General features: G+C 37.8%; 1 protein-coding gene across 4 annotated transcripts in view; it reads left to right on the forward strand.

Annotated features, from left to right (window-relative positions):
- PPP1R12A (protein phosphatase 1 regulatory subunit 12A) overlaps positions 1–23,161 on the forward strand; it is an 875,274-nt gene that overhangs the window by 486,883 nt on the left and 365,230 nt on the right. For all 4 annotated transcript variants that reach the window (XM_053716754.1, XM_053716755.1, XM_053716757.1 and 1 more), the window contains one exon: positions 8,663–8,757. In XM_053716754.1, the coding sequence (XP_053572729.1) occupies positions 8,663–8,757 (95 nt within the window). The remainder of the gene's footprint in view (positions 1–8,662; positions 8,758–23,161) is intronic.

A 23,161-nucleotide genomic window follows, 5' to 3' on the forward strand; every position in this document is an offset into this window, starting at 1 on the left:
GGCACTATTTATACCCTAATGTTTCTCCTACTTTTCCGTATTCCCTCGGCAGAATGACTGGAGTAATGAGGAAGTGGGAGGGATATTTAAGCCTTTGGCTGGGGTGTCTTTGCCGCCTCCTGGAGGCCGGTTGTTGTATTTCACAACAGTAAGGAATGAAGCCGTGGACTCTCCCTATTTGGAAGGATAGGATTTTATCTGGTAAGCATAAATTATGTTTTTTCTTTGTGCTAAAGGTTTGAATTGTTGTCCAAACAGCACTCTCCCCATACGGCACTTTTTTTATAGCTGAAGCACAATTCAAACCATTAGCTTTTGAAGAGAGCAGCAGAGCGTGGGTTATTTGAATTTCAAATCTTTATTAAAAAGTAAGTTATAGTACATCTTCATTATAACTGATGATTGAAACTTCATCTGAAATATAAATAACATTCCAGATCTGATTTTAAAAAGGGGAGAGTTTACCATCACTTGAAAGGACCAATAAATACAGTAGAATTAAGTAACTAACAAATACGCAAGACAATAGCACTTTTAATTTGAAATGAACAGAAGAGTATTTTCTGGCAAATTTCAAAGTTAATTGAATATTCTCTCCCTTGTATCATGTGATATCCATTAACCAATCACAAAATGCCTCAGAAAGTGTGTATAGAAAAATGTGCACATTCTGTATAATGGAAGGATATTGGAAAATGTTTTTTTTTTTTTTTTTTTATAAATTGCGTGCTTTATCATGAAACTTTAGTTTCTTTCATGTAATTAGCAAGAGTCCATGAGCTAGTGACGTATGGGATATACATTCCTACCAGGAGGGGCAAAGTTTCCCAAACCTCAAAATGCCTATAAATACACCCCTCATCACACCCACAATTCAGTTTTACAAACTTTGCCTCCTATGGAGGTGGTGAAGTAAGTTTGTGCTAGATTCTACGTTGATATGCGCTCCGCAGCAAGTTGGAGCCCGGTTTTCCTCTCAGCGTGCAGTGAATGTCAGAGGGATGTGAGGAGAGTATTGCCTATTTTGAATACAGTGATCTCCTTCTACGGGGTCTATTTCATAGGTTCTCTGTTATCGGTCGTAGAGATTCATCTCTTACCTCCCTTTTCAGATCGACGATATACTCTTATTTATATACCATTACCTCTGCTGATTTTCGTTTCAGTACTGGTTTGGCTTTCTACTACATGTAGATGAGTGTCCTGGGGTAAGTAAATCTTATTTTCTGTGACACTCTAAGCTATGGTTGGGCACTTTGTTTATAAAGTTCTAAATATATGTATTCAAACATTTATTTGCCTTGACTCAGGATGTTCAACATTCCTTATTTTCAGACAGTCAGTTTCATATTTGGGATAATGCATTTGAATCAATCATTTTTTCTTGCCTTAAAAAATTTGACTCTTTTTCCCTGTGGGCTGTTAGGCTTGCGGGGGCTGAAAATGCTTCATTTTATTGCGTCATTCTTGGCGCGGACTTTTTTGGCGCAAAAAATCTTTTCTGTTTCCGGCGTCATACGTGTCGCCGGAAGTTGCGTCATTTTTTGACGTCCTTTTGCGCCAAAAATGTCGGCGTTCCGGATGTGGCGTCATTTTTGGCGCCAAAAAGCATTTAGGCGCCAAATAATGTGGGCGTCTTATTTGGCGCTAAAAAATATGGGCGTCGCTTTTTGTCTCCACATTATTTCAGTCTCATTTTTTCTTTGCTTCTGTTGCTAGAAGCTTGTTTATTGGCATTTTTTCCCATTCCTGAAACTGTCATTTAAGGAATTTGATCAATTTTGCTTTATATGTTGTTTTTTTCTCTTACATATTGCAAGATGTCTCACGTTGCATCTGAGTCAGAAGATACTTCAGGAAAATCGCTGTCTAGTGCTGGAACTACCAAAGCTAAGTGTATCTGCTGTAAACTTTGGTAGCTATTCCTCCGGCTGTTGTTTGTATTAATTGTCATGACAAACTTGTTAAAGCAGATAATATTTCCTTTAGTAATGTACCATTGCCTGTTGCAGTTCCTTCAACATCTAAGGTGCAGAATGTTCCTGATAACATAAGATTTTGTTTCTGAATCCATCAAGAAGGCTATGTCTGTTATTTCTCCTTCTAGTAAACATAAAAAATCTTTTAAAACTTCTCTTTCTACAGATGAATTTTTAAATGAACATCATCATTCTGATTCTGATGACTCTTCTGGTTCAGAGGATTCTGTCTCAGAGATTGATGCTGATAAATCTTCATATTTATTTAAAATGGAATTTATTCGTTCTTTACTTAAAGAAGTACTAATTGCTTTAGAAATCGAGGATTCTGGTCCTCTTGATACTAATTCTAAACGTTTAGATAAGGTCTTTAAATCTCCTGTGGTTATTCCAGAAGTTTTTCCTGTTCCTAATGCTATTTCTGAAGTAATTTCCAGAGAATGGGATAAATTGGGTAATTCATTTACTCCTTCTAAACGTTTTAAGCAATTATATCCTGTGCCGTCTGACAGATTAGAATTTTGGGACAAAATCCCTAGAGTTGATGGGGCTATTTCTACCCTTGCTAAACGTACTACTATTCCTACGTCAGATGGTACTTCGTTTAAGGATCCTTTAGATAGGAAAAATTTAATCCTTTCTAAGAAAAGCTTATCTGTGTTCAGGTAATCTTCTTAGACCTGCTATATCATTGGCTGATGTTGCTGCAGCTTCAACTTTTTGGTTGGAAACTTTAGCGCAACAAGTAACAGATCATGATTCTCATAATATTATTATTCTTCTTCAACATGCTAATAATTTTATCTGTGATGCCATTTTTGGTATTATCAGAGTTGATGTCAGGTTTATGTCTCTAGCTATTTTAGCTAGAAGAGCTTTATGGCTTAAAACTTGGAATGCTGATATGGCTTCTAAATCAACTCTACTTTCCATTTCTTTCCAGGGTAACAAATTATTTGGTTCTCAGTTGGATTCTATTATCTCAACTGTTACTGGTGGGAAAGGAACTTTTTACCACAGGATAGAAAATCTAAGGGTAAAAACAGGGCTAATAATCGTTTTCGTTCCTTTCGTTTCAACAAAGAACAAAAGCCTGATCCTTCATCCTCAGGAGCAGTTTCAGTTTGGAAACCATCTCCAGTCTGGAATAAATCCAAGCCTTCTAGAAAGGCAAAGCCAGCTTCTAAGTCCACATGAAGGTGCGGCCCTCATTCCAGCTCAGCTGGTAGGGGGCAGGTTACGTTTTTTCAAAGAAATTTGGATCAATTCTGTTCACAATCTTTGGATTCAGAACATTGTTTCAGAAGGGTACAGAATTGGTTTCAAGATGAGACCTGCAAAGAGATTTTTTCTTTCCCGTATCCCAGTAAATCCAGTGAAAGCTCAAGCATTTCTGAATTGTGTTTCAGATCTAGAGTTGGCTGGAGTAATTATGCCGGTTCCAGTTCTGGAACAGGGGATGGGGTTTTATTCAAATCTCTTCATTGTACCAAAGAAGGAGAATTCCTTCAGACCAGTTCTGGATCTAAAAATATTGAATCGTTATGTAAGGATACCAACGTTCAAAATGGTAACTGTAAGGACTATCTTGCCTTTTGTTCAGCAAGGGCATTATATGTCCACAATAGATTTACAGGATGCATATCTGCATATTCCGATTCATCCAGATCATTATCAGTTCCTGAGATTCTCTTTTCTGGACAAGCATTACCAGTTTGTGGCTCTGCCGTTTGGCCTAGCTACAGCTCCAAGAATTTTTGCAAAGGTTCTCGGTGCCCTTCTGTCTGTAATCAGAGAACAGGGTATTGTGGTATTTCCTTATTTGGACGATATCTTGGTACATGCTCAGTCTTTACATTTAGCAGAATCTCATACGAATCGACTTGTGTTGTTTCTTCAAGATCATGGTTGGAGGATCAATTCACCAAAAAGTTCATTGATTCCTCAGACAAGGGTAACCTTTCTGGGTTTCCCAGATAGATTCAGTGTCCATGACTCTGTCTTTAACAGACAAGAGACGTCTAAAATTGATTTCAGCTTGTCGAAACCTTCAGTCACAATCATTCCCTTCGGTAGCCTTATGCATGGAAATTCTAGGTCTTATGACTGCTGCATTGGACGCGATCCCCTTTGCTCGTTTTCACATGTGACCTCTTCAGCTCTGTATGCTGAATCAATGGTGCAAGGATTACACAAAGATATCTCAATTAATATCTTTAAAACCGATTGTACGACACTCTCTAACGTGGTGGACAGATCACCATCGTTTAATTCAGGGGGCTTCTTTTGTGCTTCCGACCTGGACTGTAATTTCAACAGATGCAAGTCTCACAGGTTGGGGAGCTGTGTGGGGATCTCTGACGGCACAAGGAGTTTGGGAATCTCAGGAGGTGAGATTACCGATCAATATTTTCAGAGCTCTTCAGTTTTGGCCTCTTCTGAAGAGAGAATCGTTCATTTGTTTTCAGACAGACAATGTCACAACTGTGGCATACATCAATCATCAAGGAGGGACTCACAGTCCTCTGGCTATGAAAGAAGTATCTCGAATTTTGGTTTGGGCGGAATCCAGCTCCTGTCTAATCTCTGCGGTTCATATCCCAGGTATAGACAATTGGGAAGCGGATTATCTCAGTCGCCAAACGTTGCATCCGGGCGAATGGTCTCTTCACCCAGAGGTATTTCTTCAGATTGTTCAAATGTGGGAGCTTCCAGAAATAGATCTGATGGCCTCTCATCTAAACAAGAAACTTCCCAGGTATCTGTCCAGATCCCGGGATCCTCAGGCGGAAGCAGTGGATGCATTATCACTTCCTTGGGAAGTATCATCCTGCCTATATCTTTCAGCCTCTAGTTCTTCTTCCAAGAGTAATCTCCAAGATTCTGAAGGAATGCTCGTTTGTTCTGCTGGTAGCTCCGGCATGGCCTCACAGGTTTTGGTATGCGGATCTTGTCCGGATGGCCTCTTGCCATCCGTGGACTCTTCCGCTACGACCAGACCTTCTGTCGCAAGGTCCTTTTTTCCATCAGGATCTCAAATCCTTAAATTTAAAGGTATGGAGATTGAACGCTTGATTCTTGGTCAAAGAGGTTTCTCTGACTCTGTGATTAATACTATGTTACAGGCTCGTAAATCTGTATCCAGAGAGATATATTATAGAGTCTGGAAGACTTATATTTCTTGGTGTCTTTCTCATCATTTTTCTTGGCATTCTTTTAGAATTCCGAGAATTTTACAGTTTCTTCAGGATGGTTTAGATAAAGGTTTATCCGCAAGTTCTTTGAAAGGACAAATCTCTGCTCTTTCTGTTCTTTTTCACAGAAAGATTGCTAATCTTCCTGATATTCATTGTTTTGTACAAGCTTTGGTTCGTATAAAACCTGTCATTAAGTCAATTTCTCCTCCTTGGAGTTTGAATTTGGTTTTGGGGGCTCTTCAAGCTCCTCCGTTTGAACCTATGCATTCATTGGACATTAAATTACTTTCTTGGAAAGTTTTGTTTCTTTTGGCAATCTCTTCTGCCAGAAGAGTCTCTGAATTATCTGCTCTTTCTTGTGAGTCTCCTTTTCTGATTTTTCATCAGGATAAGACGGTGTTGCGAACTTCTTTTGAATTTTTACCTAAAGTTGTGAATTCCAAAAACATTAGTAGAGAAATTGTGGTTCCTTCATTATGTCCTAATCCTAAGAATTCTAAGGAGAAATCGTTGCATTCTTTGGATGTTGTTAGAGCTTTGAAATATTATGTTGAAGCTACTAAGTCTTTCCGAAAGACTTCTAGTCTATTTGTTATCTTTTCCGGTTCTAGAAAAGGCCAGAAAGCTTCTGCCATTTCTTTGGCATCTTGGTTAAAATCTTTGATTCATCATGCTTATGTCGAGTCGGGTAAAACTCCGCCTCAAAGGATTACAGCTCATTCTGCTAGGTCAGTTTTCTACTTCCTGGCGTTTAGGAATGAAGCTTCGATTTGATCAGATTTGCAAAGCAGCAACTTGGTCCTCTTTGCATACTTTTACTAAATTCTACCATTTTGATGTATTTTCTTCTTCTGAAGCAGTTTTTGGTAGAAAAGTACTTCAGGCAGCGGTTTCAGTTTGAATCTTCTGCTTATGTTTTTCATTAAACTTTATTTTGGGTGTGGATTATTTTCAGCAGGAATTGGCTGTCTTTATTTTATCCCTCCCTCTCTAGTGACTCTTGCGTGGAAAGATCCACATCTTGGGTAATTATTATCCCATACGTCACTAGCTCATGGACTCTTGCTAATTACATGAAAGAAAACATAATTTATGTAAGAACTTACCTGATAAATTCATTTCTTTCATATTAGCAAGAGTCCATGAGGCCCGCCCTTTTTTGTGGTGGTTATGATTTTTGTATAAAGCACAATTATTCCAATTCCTTATTTTATATGCTTTCGCACTTTTTTCTTATCACCCCACTTCTTGGCTATTCGTTAAACTGAATTGTGGGTGTGGTGAGGGGTGTATTTATAGGCATTTTGAGGTTTGGGAAACTTTGCCCCTCCTGGTAGGAATGTATATCCCATACGTCACTAGCTCATGGACTCTTGCTAATATGAAAGAAATGAATTTATCAGGTAAGTTCTTACATAAATTATGTTTTTGAGTTTAGTGTCACTAAAGATAAGACAATAAATTAATTCAGAATGCACTTCTTTAGTAGTGCATAGTCCAACACAGAGGTGCCTGTTGTGGTCCCGCAACCAAGGGGCAGAAGGCATCTGCCTTCATATTGTGAGTGATAGTGCTCCCTTACCATATGAAGCCAGATCGACATTTGTTAGAGTGATTGTGTCTGTGTCATTCTCTGTAACGATCATAGTTAGTGGGAGCAGTGGGAGGAAAGGTGGGAGGTGGATGTATCAGCTCAGTGGAAGAGGAAGGGGCAGGGGTTCCCTATACTACAGAAAAAAATGTAATGCCGGGGAGAGAAAGGTATGGGCCCTACCCTAAACGAATTTGTTTGCAGGGTGATCAGGGTCCTACTCTACAGAAAAAAAGATGGTCTTGGAGGGTGAGGAGGCTCTATGCTACAGAAAAAAATATTATGAAACAAAATATAATAAAAATAAATATTTTGTTACTGGCAGACTGGCTGCCAGTAACAAATATGGTGGTGGGCAGTGGCTGGGGGGAGGGTAAGATTGCTGTTGGGGTGATCAGGGACCACTACACTAAAGAAATATATTTAAAAAAAACACATTAAAAAAAACACAAAAAAAACCCTGCATACTGGCAAACCTAAGATGGTGGTAACCATTGGACGAGATGGACGGAAGAGAGCTTTTTGGCAGGAGTTAAGGGGTGGGAGGTTAATCTCTACACTACAGCAAAAATTAAATTTTAAATCACTTATGTCTATTTCTAAACAAAGGGAATCCAAAGAAGCTTTTACTATAATTTGTCTTATGATTGCTGTAGTTGTGGATAAATTTTAGTGAGAAACACAAAGTTTGCAAAAAGGTTAATGCTATTTCTTTTTATATGATGGTATTTGGCTTGTCATGCATAGGAACAGTAAACTTTATATGGTTTGCGTGCCTAAATGAAATCTTTGCCATTGTTGAAGATAAATGCTGTTTTTTTCTTTTTTCTTTTTTGGAGGATCCTCTGGTATTTTTATAATGAAAAAGGATTGCGCAATTCAAAATATGAGCCGATACAAATGTGTAACGCTCAGTTATATGTTTAATATTTTGTTTATAATTATGCACAGGCGTACCTCGGAGAGATTGCGGGTTTGGTTCCAGACCACCGCAATAAGCAGATATAGCAATAAAGTGAATTTTGTTTCCCAGTGCATATTAAGTTATATTTACATTGTACTGTAGTCTATTAAAGGGACACTGAACCAAAATTGTTTTCTTTTTCAGATAGAGCATGCAATTTTAAGCAACTTTCTAATTTACTCCTATTATCAATTTTTCTTCATTCTCTTGCAATCTTTATTTGAAAAAGAAGGCATCTAAGCTAAGGAGCCAGCCATTTTTTAGTTCAGACCACTGGGCAGCACTTTATTGGTGGGTGAATTTATCCACCAATCAGCAAGAGCAACCAAGGTTGTTCACCAAAAATGGGCCGACATCTAAACTTACATTCTTGATTTTAAATAAGATACCAAGAGAATGAAGTAAATTAGAAAGTTGCTTAAAATTGCATGCTCTATCTGAATCGCAAAATAAAAAAATTGGATTCAGTGTCCCTTTGTGTGCATTAGCATTATGACTAAAAAAATAAATAAAAAAATAATGTACATACCTTAATTAAAAGATATTAATTTCTAAAAAATACTAACCATCATCTGAGCCTTAAAGTCATAAACTTTTTGCTGTTGTGTGTGTGTGTATATAGAGGTCTATTCATGTGTATTCATGTGCATTTATGTATTTATGTGTATGTGTGTTGAAAAATGGCGCTGACAGACTTCCTCAACACAGGGTTGCCACAGACCTTCAATTTGTAAAAAGAGCAATATCTGTGTTGCGCAACAAAATGAGGTATGTCTGTATATAAAAGACAGAGGATTAGCGGAAGATTCTAGCCCTTTTTATTGTGGGCATGCGTGTGTATAGAGAGATAGCTGCAGATATAATTTAATGGAAAATGTATATGTGTGCGCATGTACACACGTTTTATAACTTGTTCATTTTTTTTTTTAAGGAGAAAGATGGAAGAGGAACTAGACTTGCATATGTTGCTCCTACTATACCAAGACGTCTAGCAAGCACTTCTGATATTGAAGAGAAAGAAAATAGGTAAGTGATACCTAAGGAATCCAGCACAAAGTCCCAAGTGAGTGTGCAAGCCAATGTGCAAACCTACAAATAGTATACAAAGTGAAGTCCAGCCGCACCACTTATTTTCAATGAAATTTTATTCCATATACAGGAAAAAGTTATAAAAAGAGGACTACGTTTCAGGCCTGACACCTTTACATGAGTAAGGGTGAGGCCCGAAACGTTGTCCTTTTTCTAACTTTTTCCTGTATATGGAATAAAATTTCATTGAAGATAACTGGTGCGGCTGGACTTCACTTTGTAAACAATTATTGGACACGTGTGTTTTCTTTTTTCTTTCTTCATTTCCTTAAAGGGACCTATAACACCTAAAAATTGTTTAAAGTAACTTATACTTAATAATAATAACAAACTAAGCATTAATCCTTATCCTTGATTCTCAGTTTACCCTAAACAGTTCAAAAAGAGTGTCTTCAATCAGACTGCTGATCCGGCGCTTGGTAATGCTATGTATGCCGCCATATTGCCACATGGGCACAGCAGTCAGGTGATGTGCATGGCAGATAATTGTATAAATAAAGTTGAGAATGCTCCCTTACTGTGGTGCTAATCGAGTGCTGTATAAACATCATGTGTGCCTCATTTATATAAATAAACATTCAGTTTGTGGATTCATTGTTTTAAAATCAAATCACTCAAAACTTTTTCTGTGTTAGAAGAAATACGTCTGCACAGCTAGATGAATGTTTGTTTTTGCAAATAGCAAGCTACACAGGGAGGAGGGGGAGGAGGAAGGAGGGGGAGAATAAATCTTAGAGGTGTGACAATTTATGGACCTAATGAAATAATCTATATTATAAAAAAAATAAAGCTTGCACACCAACATGTACTGTTTGCTTAACATGTAGAGTCCTCCATGGGCTTGCTACAACAAGGGTCCAGTCACTCCCTTACCATTTTGCACAGGGAGGAGGGAGGGGGAGAGGCATGCTCCGTGTGAAGAAGGCTGCTGAATAACGCTGTATTTACATTTTACTACAAGATTTATGCACTAAGTGTGTAAGCTTCTTTTTAATGTCTAGTCCGTAAAATGTTTGAAGTACTGTGTTATCCAGCTGCCTTCTTCCCACGGAGCATGCTCCTCCTTCCTCCTCCCCACTCCTCCCGGTGTAGCTTGCTAATCTATTGCACTAAGTGCATGAATCTTGTAATAGAATGTAAATACAGTGTTATTCAGCTGCGAGCATGCCTCTCCCCCTCCTTCCTCCTCCCCGTGTAGCTTGCTATTAGCAAAAACAAACATTCCTCTAGCTGTGCAGATGTATTTCTTCTAACACAGAAAAAAAACACAGTGCTTTGATTTTAAAACAATGAATGCACAAACTGAATGTTTATTTATATAAATGAGGCACACATGATGTTTATACAGCACTCGATTAGCACCACAGTGAGGGAGCATTCTGATAATCCTCTTAACTTTATTTATACAATTATCTGCCAGGCACATCACGTGACTGCTGTGCCTGTGAGCAACATGCGTTACAACATGGCAGCATACATAGCAGCATTGAGCTCAGTATCACCATTCTGTTTGACAACTCTTCTTGAACATACTGGGGGTAAGCTGCACAGACTTCCTAAAAATCCCTTTTTACTAGATTTGGAGTACATTTATGAATTAAAAGCAGAAGTTAGTTTGCAGAATTTGCAGCAGGTGTTTAGTGTCCCTTTAAATACACCAGTCACCTGATAACAAATAAAGGTCAAATGTGCACAGCTTTTTGAGAGCTTTTGATAAATAGCTGGTCATCTTGTCAGTGGGTCCTTGAGTCCATTTTACACAGGTTAAGAGAGAGGGTTTGGTTTGTATTTCCCTTCAATGATTGACAAGCGTATTGGACCAATCATTGTAGCGCTAATTAGCATGGACATTGTTCATGTGCGCGCATTACTTTACAACTCATCAGCGTGCTCACATTCAACCCCCTACTCTGCTGTGCTCAAACACAATGTTGCACAGCATTAAAGAGTGCAGCTCTGCTGTATGATCAGTGAAGCTGGAGCTGTTCCCTTTTGTCACTTGCTGCTCTAATTTTTAAGTTAATTTGGTGGTTACAAATAAATCACTTCTGATTCCATGCACGCTCGTTTTATGTGCACACCAAAGCACGGTCTTGGCTTGCGGCAACGTCACAGGTGATGTCCTTGATGAAGTCACCGGCTCCTAATGCGCATGTGTGGTTTTAATGTGCATGCTTTGTACAGGAAAACCGCATATACGTATATGCTATTTCTTTCATGTAATTGGCAAGAGTCCATGAGCTAGTGACGTATGGGATATACAATCCTACCAGAAGGGGCAAAGTTTCCAAAACCTCAAAATGCATATAAATACACCCCTCACCACACCCACAATTCAGTTTTACAAACTTTGCCTCCTATGGAGGTGGTGAAGTAAGTTTGTGCTTGATTATCTTCTGTGATATGCGCTTCTCAGCATTTTGAAGCCCGATTCCTCTCAGAGTACAGTGAATGTCAGAGGGACGTGAAGGGAGTATCACCTATTGAATTCTATGGTTTTCCTTGCGGGAAATCTTTTCATAGGTTCTCTGTTATCAGTCGCAGAGATTCATCTCCTACCTCCCTTTTCAGATAGACAATATACTATCATATTCCATTACCTATACTGATAACAGTTTCAGTACTGGTTTGGATATCTGCTATATGTGGATGAGTGTCTTTCGGTAAGTATGTTTTTATTTCTTAGACACTCTCGGCTATGGTTTGGCACTTTATGTATTAATGTAAAGTTCTAAATATATGTATTGTAATTATGTTTGCCATGAGTCAGGTTTATGTATATTTCCTTTTGCAGACTATCAGTTTCAAAATTGGGGAAAACATATTTAGGAAGTTATTTTTTTCTTACCTGGGGTTTAGTCTTTTCTTCAAAATTGACTGTTTTCATAAATTTTCGTGGGCAAAATTTAGGCTCGCGAGGCCGCAAAATGCTGATATTTATTGCGTCATTCTTGGAGCAAGATTTTTTTGGCTGCAAAGTTACATTCGGTGACGCAAATTCGCCATTTCCGGCATCTTAGTTAACACCAGGTTTCCTTGCACAAGGTTGTGTCTGCTATGACGCGAGTTGCATCATTTCCGGATGTTAGCGCCAAAAAAATTTGTTTTGTGTTGCGGGTCATACTTGCCGCCAAATAATAAACCCCACTTCCTATATGCCTCTTGCCTTTTTCTATGCTCAGAGGGCTATACTGTTTGCATTTTTTCCCATTCCTGAATCTGCCATATAAGGAAATTGATAATTTTGCTTTATATGTTTTTTCGCTTCCATTTGCAAGATGTCTCAATCTGATCCTGTCTCAGAAACCACTGTTGGATTCCTGCTGCCTGATAAGTTATACCAAAGATAAGTGTATCTGTTGTAAATTAGCAGAGATTATATCTCCAGCTGTAGTATGTAACATTTGTCATAAGCTTTTACATGCAGATAATGTATCCATCATTACTAGTACAATGCCTATTGTTCCTTCAACATCTAATGTACATGATATCACTGTGAATATAAAATATTTTATTGCTTATGCGATTCAGAAGGCTTTGTCTGCCATTCCGCATTCTTTTAAACGTAAAAGGTCTTTTAAAACTTCTTATAAAGATGATGAATTTTCAAATGACTGAAAGCATACTGAATGATGAGGATCTATCTGATTTAGAAGATCCTACCTCAGATATTGACACTGACAAATCTACTTATCTCTTTAAGATGTATATTCGTTCCTTGTTGAAAAAAGTATTATTTACTTTGGATATTGAGGAAACTATTCCTCTTGATAATAAAACTAGTAAGCATTTAAATTCTATTTATAAACCTCCTGTGGTTACTCTAGAGGTTTTTCCAGTTCCTGATGCAATTTCTGATATTTCTAAGGAATGGAATAGGCCTGGTACTTCTTGTATTCCTCCTTCTAGGTTTAAAAAGTTGTATCCTTTGCCAGCAGCCAGATTGGAGTTTTGGGAAAAAATCCCCAAAGTTGATGGGGCTATTTCTACTCTTGCCAAACGTACTAATATCCCTTTGGAAGATAGTACTATCCTTTAAGGATCCTTTAGATAGGAAACTTGAATCTTATCTAAGGAACGCTTATTTATTTTCTGGCTATCTTCTCAGGCCTGCAATTTCTATAGCTGATGTTGCCGCTGCATCAACCTTCTGGTTGGAAAGCTTAGCGCAACAGGAAACAGATTCTGATTTTTCTAGCATTGTTCGCTTGCTTCAACATGCTAATCATTTTATCTGTGATGCTATTTTGATATCATCAAAATTGATGTTCAATCTATGTCTTTAACTATTTTAGCTAGAATAGCTTTGTGGCTCAAATATTGGAATACTGACATGGTATCTAAGTCTAGATTACTATCTCTTTCTTTCCAAGGTAACAATTTATTTGGTTCTCAGTTGGATTCCATTATTTCAACTGTCACTGGGGGGAAGGGAGTTTTTTTTTACCTCAGGATAAAAGATCTAAAGGTAAATCTAAAGCTTCTAATCGTTTTCGTTCTTTTCAACAGAATAAGGAACAGAAACCAAATCCTTCCCCCAAGGAATCGGGTTCCAATTGGAACCCTTCTTCATGTTGGAATAAATCCAAGCCTCTTAAGAAACCGAAGCCAGCCCCCAAGTCTGCATGATGGTGCAGCCCTCTTTCCAGTTCAGATGGTGGGGGGCAGATTAAAATTTTTACAGAACATTTGGGCAAATTCTGTCCAAAATCATTGGATTCAGAACATTGTCTCTCAAGGGTATCGAATAGGATTCAGAATGACACCTCCTGTGAGAAGATTTTTTTTTCTCATGCATTTCAGCAAATCCAGTGAAGGCTCAGGCTTTTCTGAAGTGTGTTTCAGATCTAGAGCTTTCAGGAGTAATTATACCAGTTCCGTTTCCATTTGGCCTAGCGACAGCTCCAAGAATTATTTCAAAGGTTCTTGGTGCCCTACTCTCTGTAAATCAGAGAACAGGGTATTGCAGTATTTCCTTACTAGGATGATATCTTGGTACTAGCTCATTCTTTACATTCTGCAGAATCTCACACAAATCAACTAGTGTTGTTTCTTCAAAGACATGGTTGGAGGATCAATACTAAAAGGTTCCTTGATTCCTCAGACAAGGGTCACCTTTTTAGGTTTCCAGATAGATTGTGTCCATGACTCTGTCTCTAACAGACAAGAGACGAATACAATTGGTTTCAGCTTGTCGGAACCTTCAGTCTCAGTCATTCCTTTCAGTGGCTTTGTGCATGGAAGTTTTAGGTCTCATGACTGCAGCATCGGATGCGTTCCCCTTTGCTCGTTTTCATATGAGACCTCTCCAGCTTTGTATGGTGCAGGTATTATACAAAGATATCACAATTAATATCCTTAAATCCCAATGTTTGGCTCTCACTGACTTGGTGGTTAGACCACCATTGTATAGTTCAAGGGGCCTCTTTTTCGTCCAACCTGGACTGAGATCACAACAGATGCAAGTCTTTCAGGTTGGGGAGCTGTCTGGGTAACTCTCTGGCAGCACAAGGGGTTTGGAAATCTCAAGAGGCGAGATTACCAATCAATATTTTAGAACTGTGCGATATTCAGGGCTCTTCAGGTTTGGCCTCTGTCGAAGAGAGAACCATTAATTTGTTTTCAGACAGACAATATCACAACTGTGGCATATGTCAATCACCAGGGTGGGACTCACAGTCCTCAAGCTATGAAAGAAGTATCTCGGATACTTGCTTGGGCGGAATCCAGCTCCTGTCTATTGTCTGCGGTGCATATCCCAGGTTTAGACAATTGGGAGGCGGATTATCTCAGCCGTCAGACTTTACATCCAGGGGAGTGGTCTCTCCAACCGGATGTGTTTTCTCAGATAGCTCAGATGTGGGGTCTTCAAGAAATAGATATGATGGCTTCTCATCTAAACAAGAAACTTCCCAGATACCTGTCCAGGGATTCTCAGGCGGAAGCAGTGGATGCGCTGACACTTCCTTGGTGTTATCAACCTGCTTATATCATCCCGCCTCTAGTTCTTCTTCCAAGAGTGATCTCTAAAATCATCATGGAACAATCATTTGTGTTGTTGGTGGCTCCAGCATGGCCCCACAGGTTTTGGTATGCGGATCTTGTTCGGATGTCCAATTGCCAACCTTGGCCACTTCCGTTAAGGCCGGACCTACTCAAGTTCCGTTTTTTCCATCAGGATCTCAAATCATTAAATTTGAAGGTATGGAAATTGAACGCTTAGTCCTGATAGTCACTGTTTTGGTTAGGCTTTGGTCTTTATCAAGCCTGTCATTAAATCAATCTCTGCTCGTGTGTATGTGTGTATGTATGTATGTATGTATGTGTGTGTGAGGTGTGTGTATGTATGTGTGTGTATATATATATATATATATATATATTTCTTTCATGTAATTAGCAAGAGTCCATGAGCTAGTGACGTATGGGATATACATTCCTACCAGGAGGGGCAAAGTTTCCCAAACCTCAAAATGCCTATAAATACACCCCTCACCACACCACAATTCAGTTTTACAAACTTTGCCTCCGATGGAGGTGGTGAAGTAAGTTTGTGCTAGATTCTACGTTGATATGCGCTCCGCAGCAAGTTGGAGCCCGGTTTTCCTCTCAGCGTGCAGTGAATGTCAGAGGGATGTGAGGAGAGTATTGCCTATTTGAATGCAGTGATCTCCTTCTAAGGGGTCTATTTCATAGGTTCTCTGTTATCGGTCGTAGAGATCATCTCTTACCTCCCTTTTCAGATCGACGATATACTCTTATATATACCATTACCTCTGCTGATTCTCGTTTCAGTACTGGTTTGGCTATCTACTATATGTAGATGAGTGTCCTGGGGTAAGTATGTCTTATTTTCTGTGACACTCCTAGCTATGGTTGGGCACTTTGTTTATAAAGTTCTAAATATATGTATTCAAACATTATTTGCCTTGAATGTTCAACTTTCCTTATTTTCAGACAGTCAGTTTCATATTTGGGATAATGCATTTTAACATTTTTCTTACCTTAAAATTTGACTTTTTTCCCTGTGGGCTGTTAGGCTCGCGGGGCTGAAAATGCTTCATTTTATTGCGTCATTCTTGGCGCAGACTTTTTTGGCGCAAAAATTCTATTTCCGTTTCCGGCGTCATACGTGTCGCCGGAAGTTTGCGTCATTTTTTGACGTTATTTTGCGCCAAAAAATGTCGGCGTTCCGGATGTGGCGTCATTTTTGGCGCCAAAAAGCATTTAGGGCGCCAAATAATGTGGGCGTCTTATTTGGCGCTAAAAAATATGGGCGTCACTTTTGTCTCCACATTATTTAAGTCTCATTTTTTATTGCTTCTGGTTGCTAGAAGCTTGTTCTTTGGCATTTTTTTCCCATTCCTGAAACTGTCATTTAAGGAATTTGTTCAATTTTGCTTTATATATATGTTGTTTTTTCTCTTACATATTGCAAGATGTCTCACGTTGCATCTGAGTCAGAAGATACTACAGGAAAATCGCTGTCAAGTGCTGAATCTACCAAAGCTAAGTGTATCTGCTGTAAACTTTTGGTAGCTATTCCTCCAGCTGTTGTTTGTATTGATTGTCATGACAAACTTGTTAAAGCAGATAATATTTCCTTTAGTAAAGTACCATTGCCTGTTGCAGTTCCTTCAACATCTAAGGTGCAGAATGTTCCTGATAATATAAGAGATTTTGTTCAGAATCCATAAAGAAGGCTATGTCTGTTATTTCTCCTTCTAGTAAACGTAAAAAATCTTTTAAAACTTCTCTCCCTACAGATGAATTTTTAACTGAACATCATCATTCTGATTCTGATGATTCCTCTGGTTCAGAGGATTCTGTCTCAGAGATTGATGCTGATAAATCTTCATATTTATTTAAAATGGAATTTATTTCGTTCTTTACTTAAAGAAGTCCTAATTGCTTTAGAAATAGAGGATTCTGGTCCTCTTGATACTAAATCTAAACGTTTAAATAAGGTTTTTAAATCTCCTGTAGTTATTCCAGAAGTTTTTCCTGTTCCTGATGCTATTTTCTGCAGTAATTTCCAAAGAATGGGATAATTTGGGTAATTCATTTACTCCTTCTAAACGTTTTAAGCAATTATATCCTGTGCCGTCTGACAGATTAGAATTTTGGGACAAGATCCCTAAAGTTGATGGGGCTATTTCTACCCTTGCTAAACGTACTACTATTCCTACGTCAGATGGTACTTCGTTTAAGGATCCTCTAGATAGGAAAATTGAGTCCTTTCTAAGAAAAGCTTATCTGTGTTCAGGTAATCTTCTTAGACCTGCTATATCTTTGGCTGATGTTTGCTGCGGCTTCAACTTTTGGTTGGAAACTTTAGCGCAACAAGTAACACATCGTGATGTCTCATGATATTATTATTCTTCTTCAACATGCTAATAATTTTATCTGTGATGCCATTTTTGATATTATCAGAGTTGATGTCAGGTTTATGTCTCTAGCTATTTTAGCTAGAAGAGCTTTATGGCTTAAAACTTGGAATGCTGATATGGCTTCTAAATCAACTTTACTTTCCATTTCTTTCCAGGGTAACAAATTATTTGGTTCTCAGTTGGATTCCATTATTTCAACTGTTACTGGGTGGGAAAGGAACTTTTTTACCACAGGATAAAAAATCTAAAGGTAAAAACAGGGCTAATAATCGTTTTCGTTCCTTTTGTTTCAACAAAGAACAAAAGCCTGATCCTACATCCTCAGGAGCAGTTTCAGTTTGGAGACCATCTCCAGTTTGGAATAAATCCAAACCAGCTAGAAAGGCAAAGCCTGCTTCTAAGTCCACATGAAGGTGCGGCCCTCATTCCAGCTCAGCTGGTAGGGGGCAGGTTACGTTTTTTCAAGGAAATTTGGATCAATTCTGTTCACAATCTTTGGATTCAGAGCATTGTTTCAGAAGGGTACAGAATTGGTTTCAAGTTGAGACCTCCTGCAAAGAGATTTTTTCTTTCCCGTGTCCCAGTAAATCCAGTAAAAGCTCAAGCATTTCTGAAATGTGTTTCAGATCTAGAGTTGACTGGAGTAATTATGCCAGTTCCAGTTCCGGAACAGGGGATGGGGGTTTTATTCAAATCTCTTCATTGTACCAAAGAAGGAGAATTCTTTCAGACCAGTTCTGGATCTAAAAAATATTGAATCGTTAGTAAGGATACCAACATTCAAGATGGTAACTGTAAGGACTATCTTACCTTTTGTTCAGCAAGGGAATTATATGTCCACAATAGATTTACAGGAATGCATATCTGCATATTCCGATTCATCCAGATCATTATCAGTTCCTGAGATTCTCGTTTCTGGACAAGCATTACCAGTTTGTGGCTCTGCCGTTTGGCCTAGCTACAGCTCCAAGAATTTTTACAAAAGTTTCTCGGTGCCCTGCTGTCTGTAATCAGAGAACAGGGTATTGTGGTATTTCCTTATTTGGACGATATCTTGGTACTTGCTCAGTCTTTTCATTTAGCAGAATCTCATACGAATCGACTTGTGTTGTTTCTTCAAGATCATGGTTGGAGGATCAATTTACCAAAAAGTTCTTTGATTCCTCAGACAAGGGTAACCTTTCTGGGTTTCCAGATGGATTCAGTGTCCATGACTCTGTCTTTAACAGACAAGAGACGTCTAAAGTTGATTACAGCTTGTCGAAACCTTCAGTCACAATCATTCCCTTCGGTAGCCTTATGCATGGAAATTCTAGGTCTTATGACTGCTGCATCGGACGCGATCCCCTTTGCTCGTTTTCACATGCGACCTCTTCAGCTCTGTATGCTGAAGCAATGGTGCAAGGATTACACGAAGATATCTCAATTAATATCTTTAAAAACCGATTGTTCGACACTCTCTAACATGGTGGACAGATCACCATCGTTTAATTCAGGGGGCTTCTTTGTGCTTCCGACCTGGACTGTAATTTCAACAGATGCAAGTCTTACAGGTTGGGGAGCTGTGTGGGGATCTCTGACGGCACAAGGAGTTTGGGAGTCTCAGGAGGTGAGATTACGATCAATATTTTGGAACTCCGTGCAATTTTCAGAGCTCTTCAGTTTTGGCCTCTTCTGAAGAGAGAATCGTTCATTTGTTTTCAGACAGACAATGTCACAACTGTGGCATACATCAATCATCAAGGAGGGACTCACAGTCCTCTGGCTATGAAAGAAGTATCTCGAATTTTGGTTTGGGCGGAATCCAGCTCCTGTCTAATCTCTGCGGTTCATATCCCAGGTGTAGACAATTGGGAAGCGATTATCTCAGTCGCCAAAACGTTTGCATCCGGTGCGAATGGTCTCTTCACCCGGAGGTATTTCTTCAGATTGTTTCAAATGTGGGAACTTCCAGAAATAGATCTGATGGCGTCCCATCTAAACAAGAAACTCCCAGGTATCTGTCCAGATCCCGGGATCCTCATGGGCGGAGGCAGTGATGCATTATCACTTCCTTGGAAGTATCATCCTGCCTATATCTTTCCGCCTCTAGTTCTTCTTCCAAGAGTAATCTCCACGATTCTGAAGGAATGCTCGTTTGTTCTGCTGGTACTCCGGCATGGCCTCACAGGTTTTGGTATGCGGATCTTGTCCGGATGGCCCTCTTGCCAACCATGGACTCTTCCGTAGAGACCAGACCTTCTGTCCACAAGGTCCTTTTTTCCATCAGATCTGAAATCCTTAAATTAAAGGTATGGAGATTGAACTTAGCTTGATTCTTGGTCAAAGAGGTTTCTCTGACTCTGTGATTAATACTATGTACAGGCTCGTAAATCTGTATCTCGAGAGATATATTATAGAGTCTGGAAGACTTATATTTCTTGGTGTCTTTCTCATCATTTTTCCTGGCATTCTTTTAGAATACCGAGAATTTTACAATTCCTTCAGGATGGTTTAGATAAGGGTTTGTCCGCAAGTTCTTTGAAAGGACAAATCTCTGCTCTTTCTGTTCTTTTTCACAGAAAGATTGCTATTCTTCCTGATATTCATTGTTTGTACAAGCTTTGGTTCGTATAAAACCTGTCATTAAGTCAATTTCTCCTCCTTGGAGTTTGAATTTGGTTCTGGGAGCTCTTCAAGCTCCTCCGTTTGAACCTATGCATTCATTGGACATTAAATTACTTTCTTGGAAAGTTTTGTTCCTTTTGGCCATCTCTTCTGCCAGAAGAGTTTCTGAATTATCTGCTCTTTCTTGTGAGTCTCCTTTTCTGATTTTTCATCAGGATAAGGCGGTGTTGCGAACTTCTTTTGAATTTTTACCTAAAGTTGTGAATTCCAACAACATTAGTAGAGAAATTGTGGTTCCTTCATTATGTCCTAATCCTAAGAATTCTAAGGAGAAATCGTTGCATTCTTTGGATGTTGTTAGAGCTTTGAAATATTATGTTGAAGCTACGAAATCTTTTCGTAAGACTTCTAGTCTATTTGTTATCTTTTCCGGTTCTAGAAAAGGCCAGAAAGTTTCTGCCATTTCTTTGGCATCTTGGTTGAAATCCTTAATTCATCTTGCCTATGTTGAGTCGGGTAAAACTCCGCCTCAGAGGATTACAGCTCATTCTACTAGGTCAGTTTCTACTTCCTGGGCGTTTAGGAATGAAGCTTCGGTTGACCAGATCTGCAAAGCAGCGACTTGGTCCTCTTTGCATACTTTTACTAAATTCTACCATTTTGATGTATTTTTTTCTTCTGAAGCAGTTTTTGGTAGAAAAGTACTTCAGGCAGCGGTTTCAGTTTGAATCTTCTGCTTATGTTTTTCGTTAAACTTTATTTTGGGTGTGGATTATTTTCAGCAGGAATTGGCTGTCTTTATTTTATCCCTCCCTCTCTAGTGACTCTTGTGTAGAAAGATCCACTTCTTGGGTAGTCATTATCCCATACGTCACTAGCTCATGGACTCTTGCTAATTACATGAAAGAAAACATAATTTATGTAAGAACTTACCTGATAAATTCATTTCTTTCATATTAGCAAGAGTCCATGAGGCCCGCCCTTTTTTTGTGGTGGTTATGATTTTGTATAAAGCACAATTATTCCAATTCCTTATTTTATATGCTTTCGCACTTTTTTATCACCCCACTTCTTGGCTATTCGTTAAACTGAATTGTGGGTGTGGTGAGGGGTGTATTTATAGGCATTTTGAGGTTTGGGAAACTTTGCCCCTCCTGGTAGGAATGTATATCCCATACGTCACTAGCTCATGGACTCTTGCTAATATGAAAGAAATGAATTTATCAGGTAAGTTCTTACATAAATTATGTTATATATTTATATATATATATATATATTATATATATATATTTTATATATATATATATATTTATATATATATAATATATTTATATATATATATATATATATATATATATATATATTTATATATATATATATATTTTATATATATATATATATATTTATATATATATATATATATTTATATATATATATATATATTTATATATATATATTTATATATATATATATTTATATATATATATATTTATATTTATATATATATATATATATTTATATATATATATATATATTTATATATATATATATATTTATATATATATATATATATAGATATATTTATATATATATTTATATATATATTTATATATATATATATATATATATTTAATATATTTATATATATAGATATATATATATATATATATATATATATATTTATATTTATATATATATATATATATATATATACACACACACACAATGGTAAAGTTTAGGTTGAATTCGGTACATATCACAATTAAAAATATAAAAAACTAAAAGTCAAAAGTGCTAAGGACTATATAGATCAGGGGTATCAAACTCAAAGTATCTGGGGGCCACTGGGCAAGTGTTCTTCCCCCATGGGGGCCGCTTGAACTGAGTGAGTGCTCCGAAACTGGATATACTAGGAAATGGAAGTGACATTTATCCAAGTAGTAGTGAATACTGGGAGTTGTAGCCCACAATAGACATACACGGTTGTATATTTATCTTGTGAGTACCAAGTGAAGTCATCATCTTGGAACTGTATAGCAATGTAAAAAGTGATATTTACCCAGCGCAGTGCGTGGTGGGAGTCTATACTGGATGCTTTGTCATTATATTTGTCTTGTGAGTACCTATAGAGAATATAAAATAGTTACAACTTTTAGAACCTTAAAAAAAATTGACAGTCCAAATGAATGGTTTACCTATTAAACAAGGGAGGGCCAGATGAAAAATCTTGTGGGCCGCATTTGGCCCTGGGGCCTGTACTTTGAGACAACTGATATAGATCAATAACCGGACAAAACCTTACACATTTATCTATACAGTACATATAATCCGCAATAGCAAGTGCTCCAAGTAGCAAAAAAAGATTTGTTCCAGCCACCAATAGTTAAAAAACCTTTATTTCTTCATATGGGGTCTTTTGACAAACATACAACGTTTCAGACCTGCTATAGGTCCTTAGTCATGTATACTGAACATACACTGATTCATCATTTAAATACTCTACACCTGGTCAATTGTTCACCTGTTGTCATGTGACTACTCATTATTGTATCACTGCCATCTTGTGGCCATCTACCATATATATTCCTATTGTGAAAAAACATTCTGAATAGTCACATTAAACAGGTTTAAGTATCAAACAATGTTAATAGATAAAATCATATGTACAAAATTAAAATAGAAGAAATATTACGCACAATATGCAGATATGCCATCACTGTTTACTTGTTATTTGAATGTTAATTTGGACTCTTTAACTTTAGAGTTGATTTCAAAAAATTGCTGCTAGAGATTATGTGGATTACTGTCAATTTGAACACTGTAGGCCTATTTTGAAAATAATCTTTTACTTTTCTCTTTAGTGTTTTTGTATGTAAGGATAATTTTTGAACATTTCCCTCCAATTTTACTCAGCCCATTAAAAAGGGTTATTAGAAAGTTATTTTAGATTAAAGAAATGCAGGTATCATAATACTCAGCCCATTAGAAAGGGAAGATTTACATATTCATAGAGATGTTTTAGGAAAAACAAATATTTAGTAAAACAAACTCCAATCGAATTCTTTGTTCATACCCTTAGGTATTAGGCTTTCCAATTTGTATATCCAAAACATCTCTCTTGTTTTTAGAATATGTTCTCTATTACCCCCCCTCCTTGGTCTCTCAATCTGTTCAATTATTTGGAATCTGAGCTGGCTGATGTTGTGACCCATAGAGAGGAAGTGAGAGGAAACAGGAGCCTCTTTGTTCTTACATCTAATATTGGACTTATGTTCTGTTATCCTCTCCCTTACCTCTCTACAGGTCTCGCCCAAATAGATCAGACCACATGGACACTTGATCAAATA

The sequence above is a fragment of the Bombina bombina genome, chromosome 6, assembly GCF_027579735.1.
Source record: "Bombina bombina isolate aBomBom1 chromosome 6, aBomBom1.pri, whole genome shotgun sequence".
NCBI lineage: Eukaryota > Metazoa > Chordata > Amphibia > Anura > Bombinatoridae > Bombina > Bombina bombina.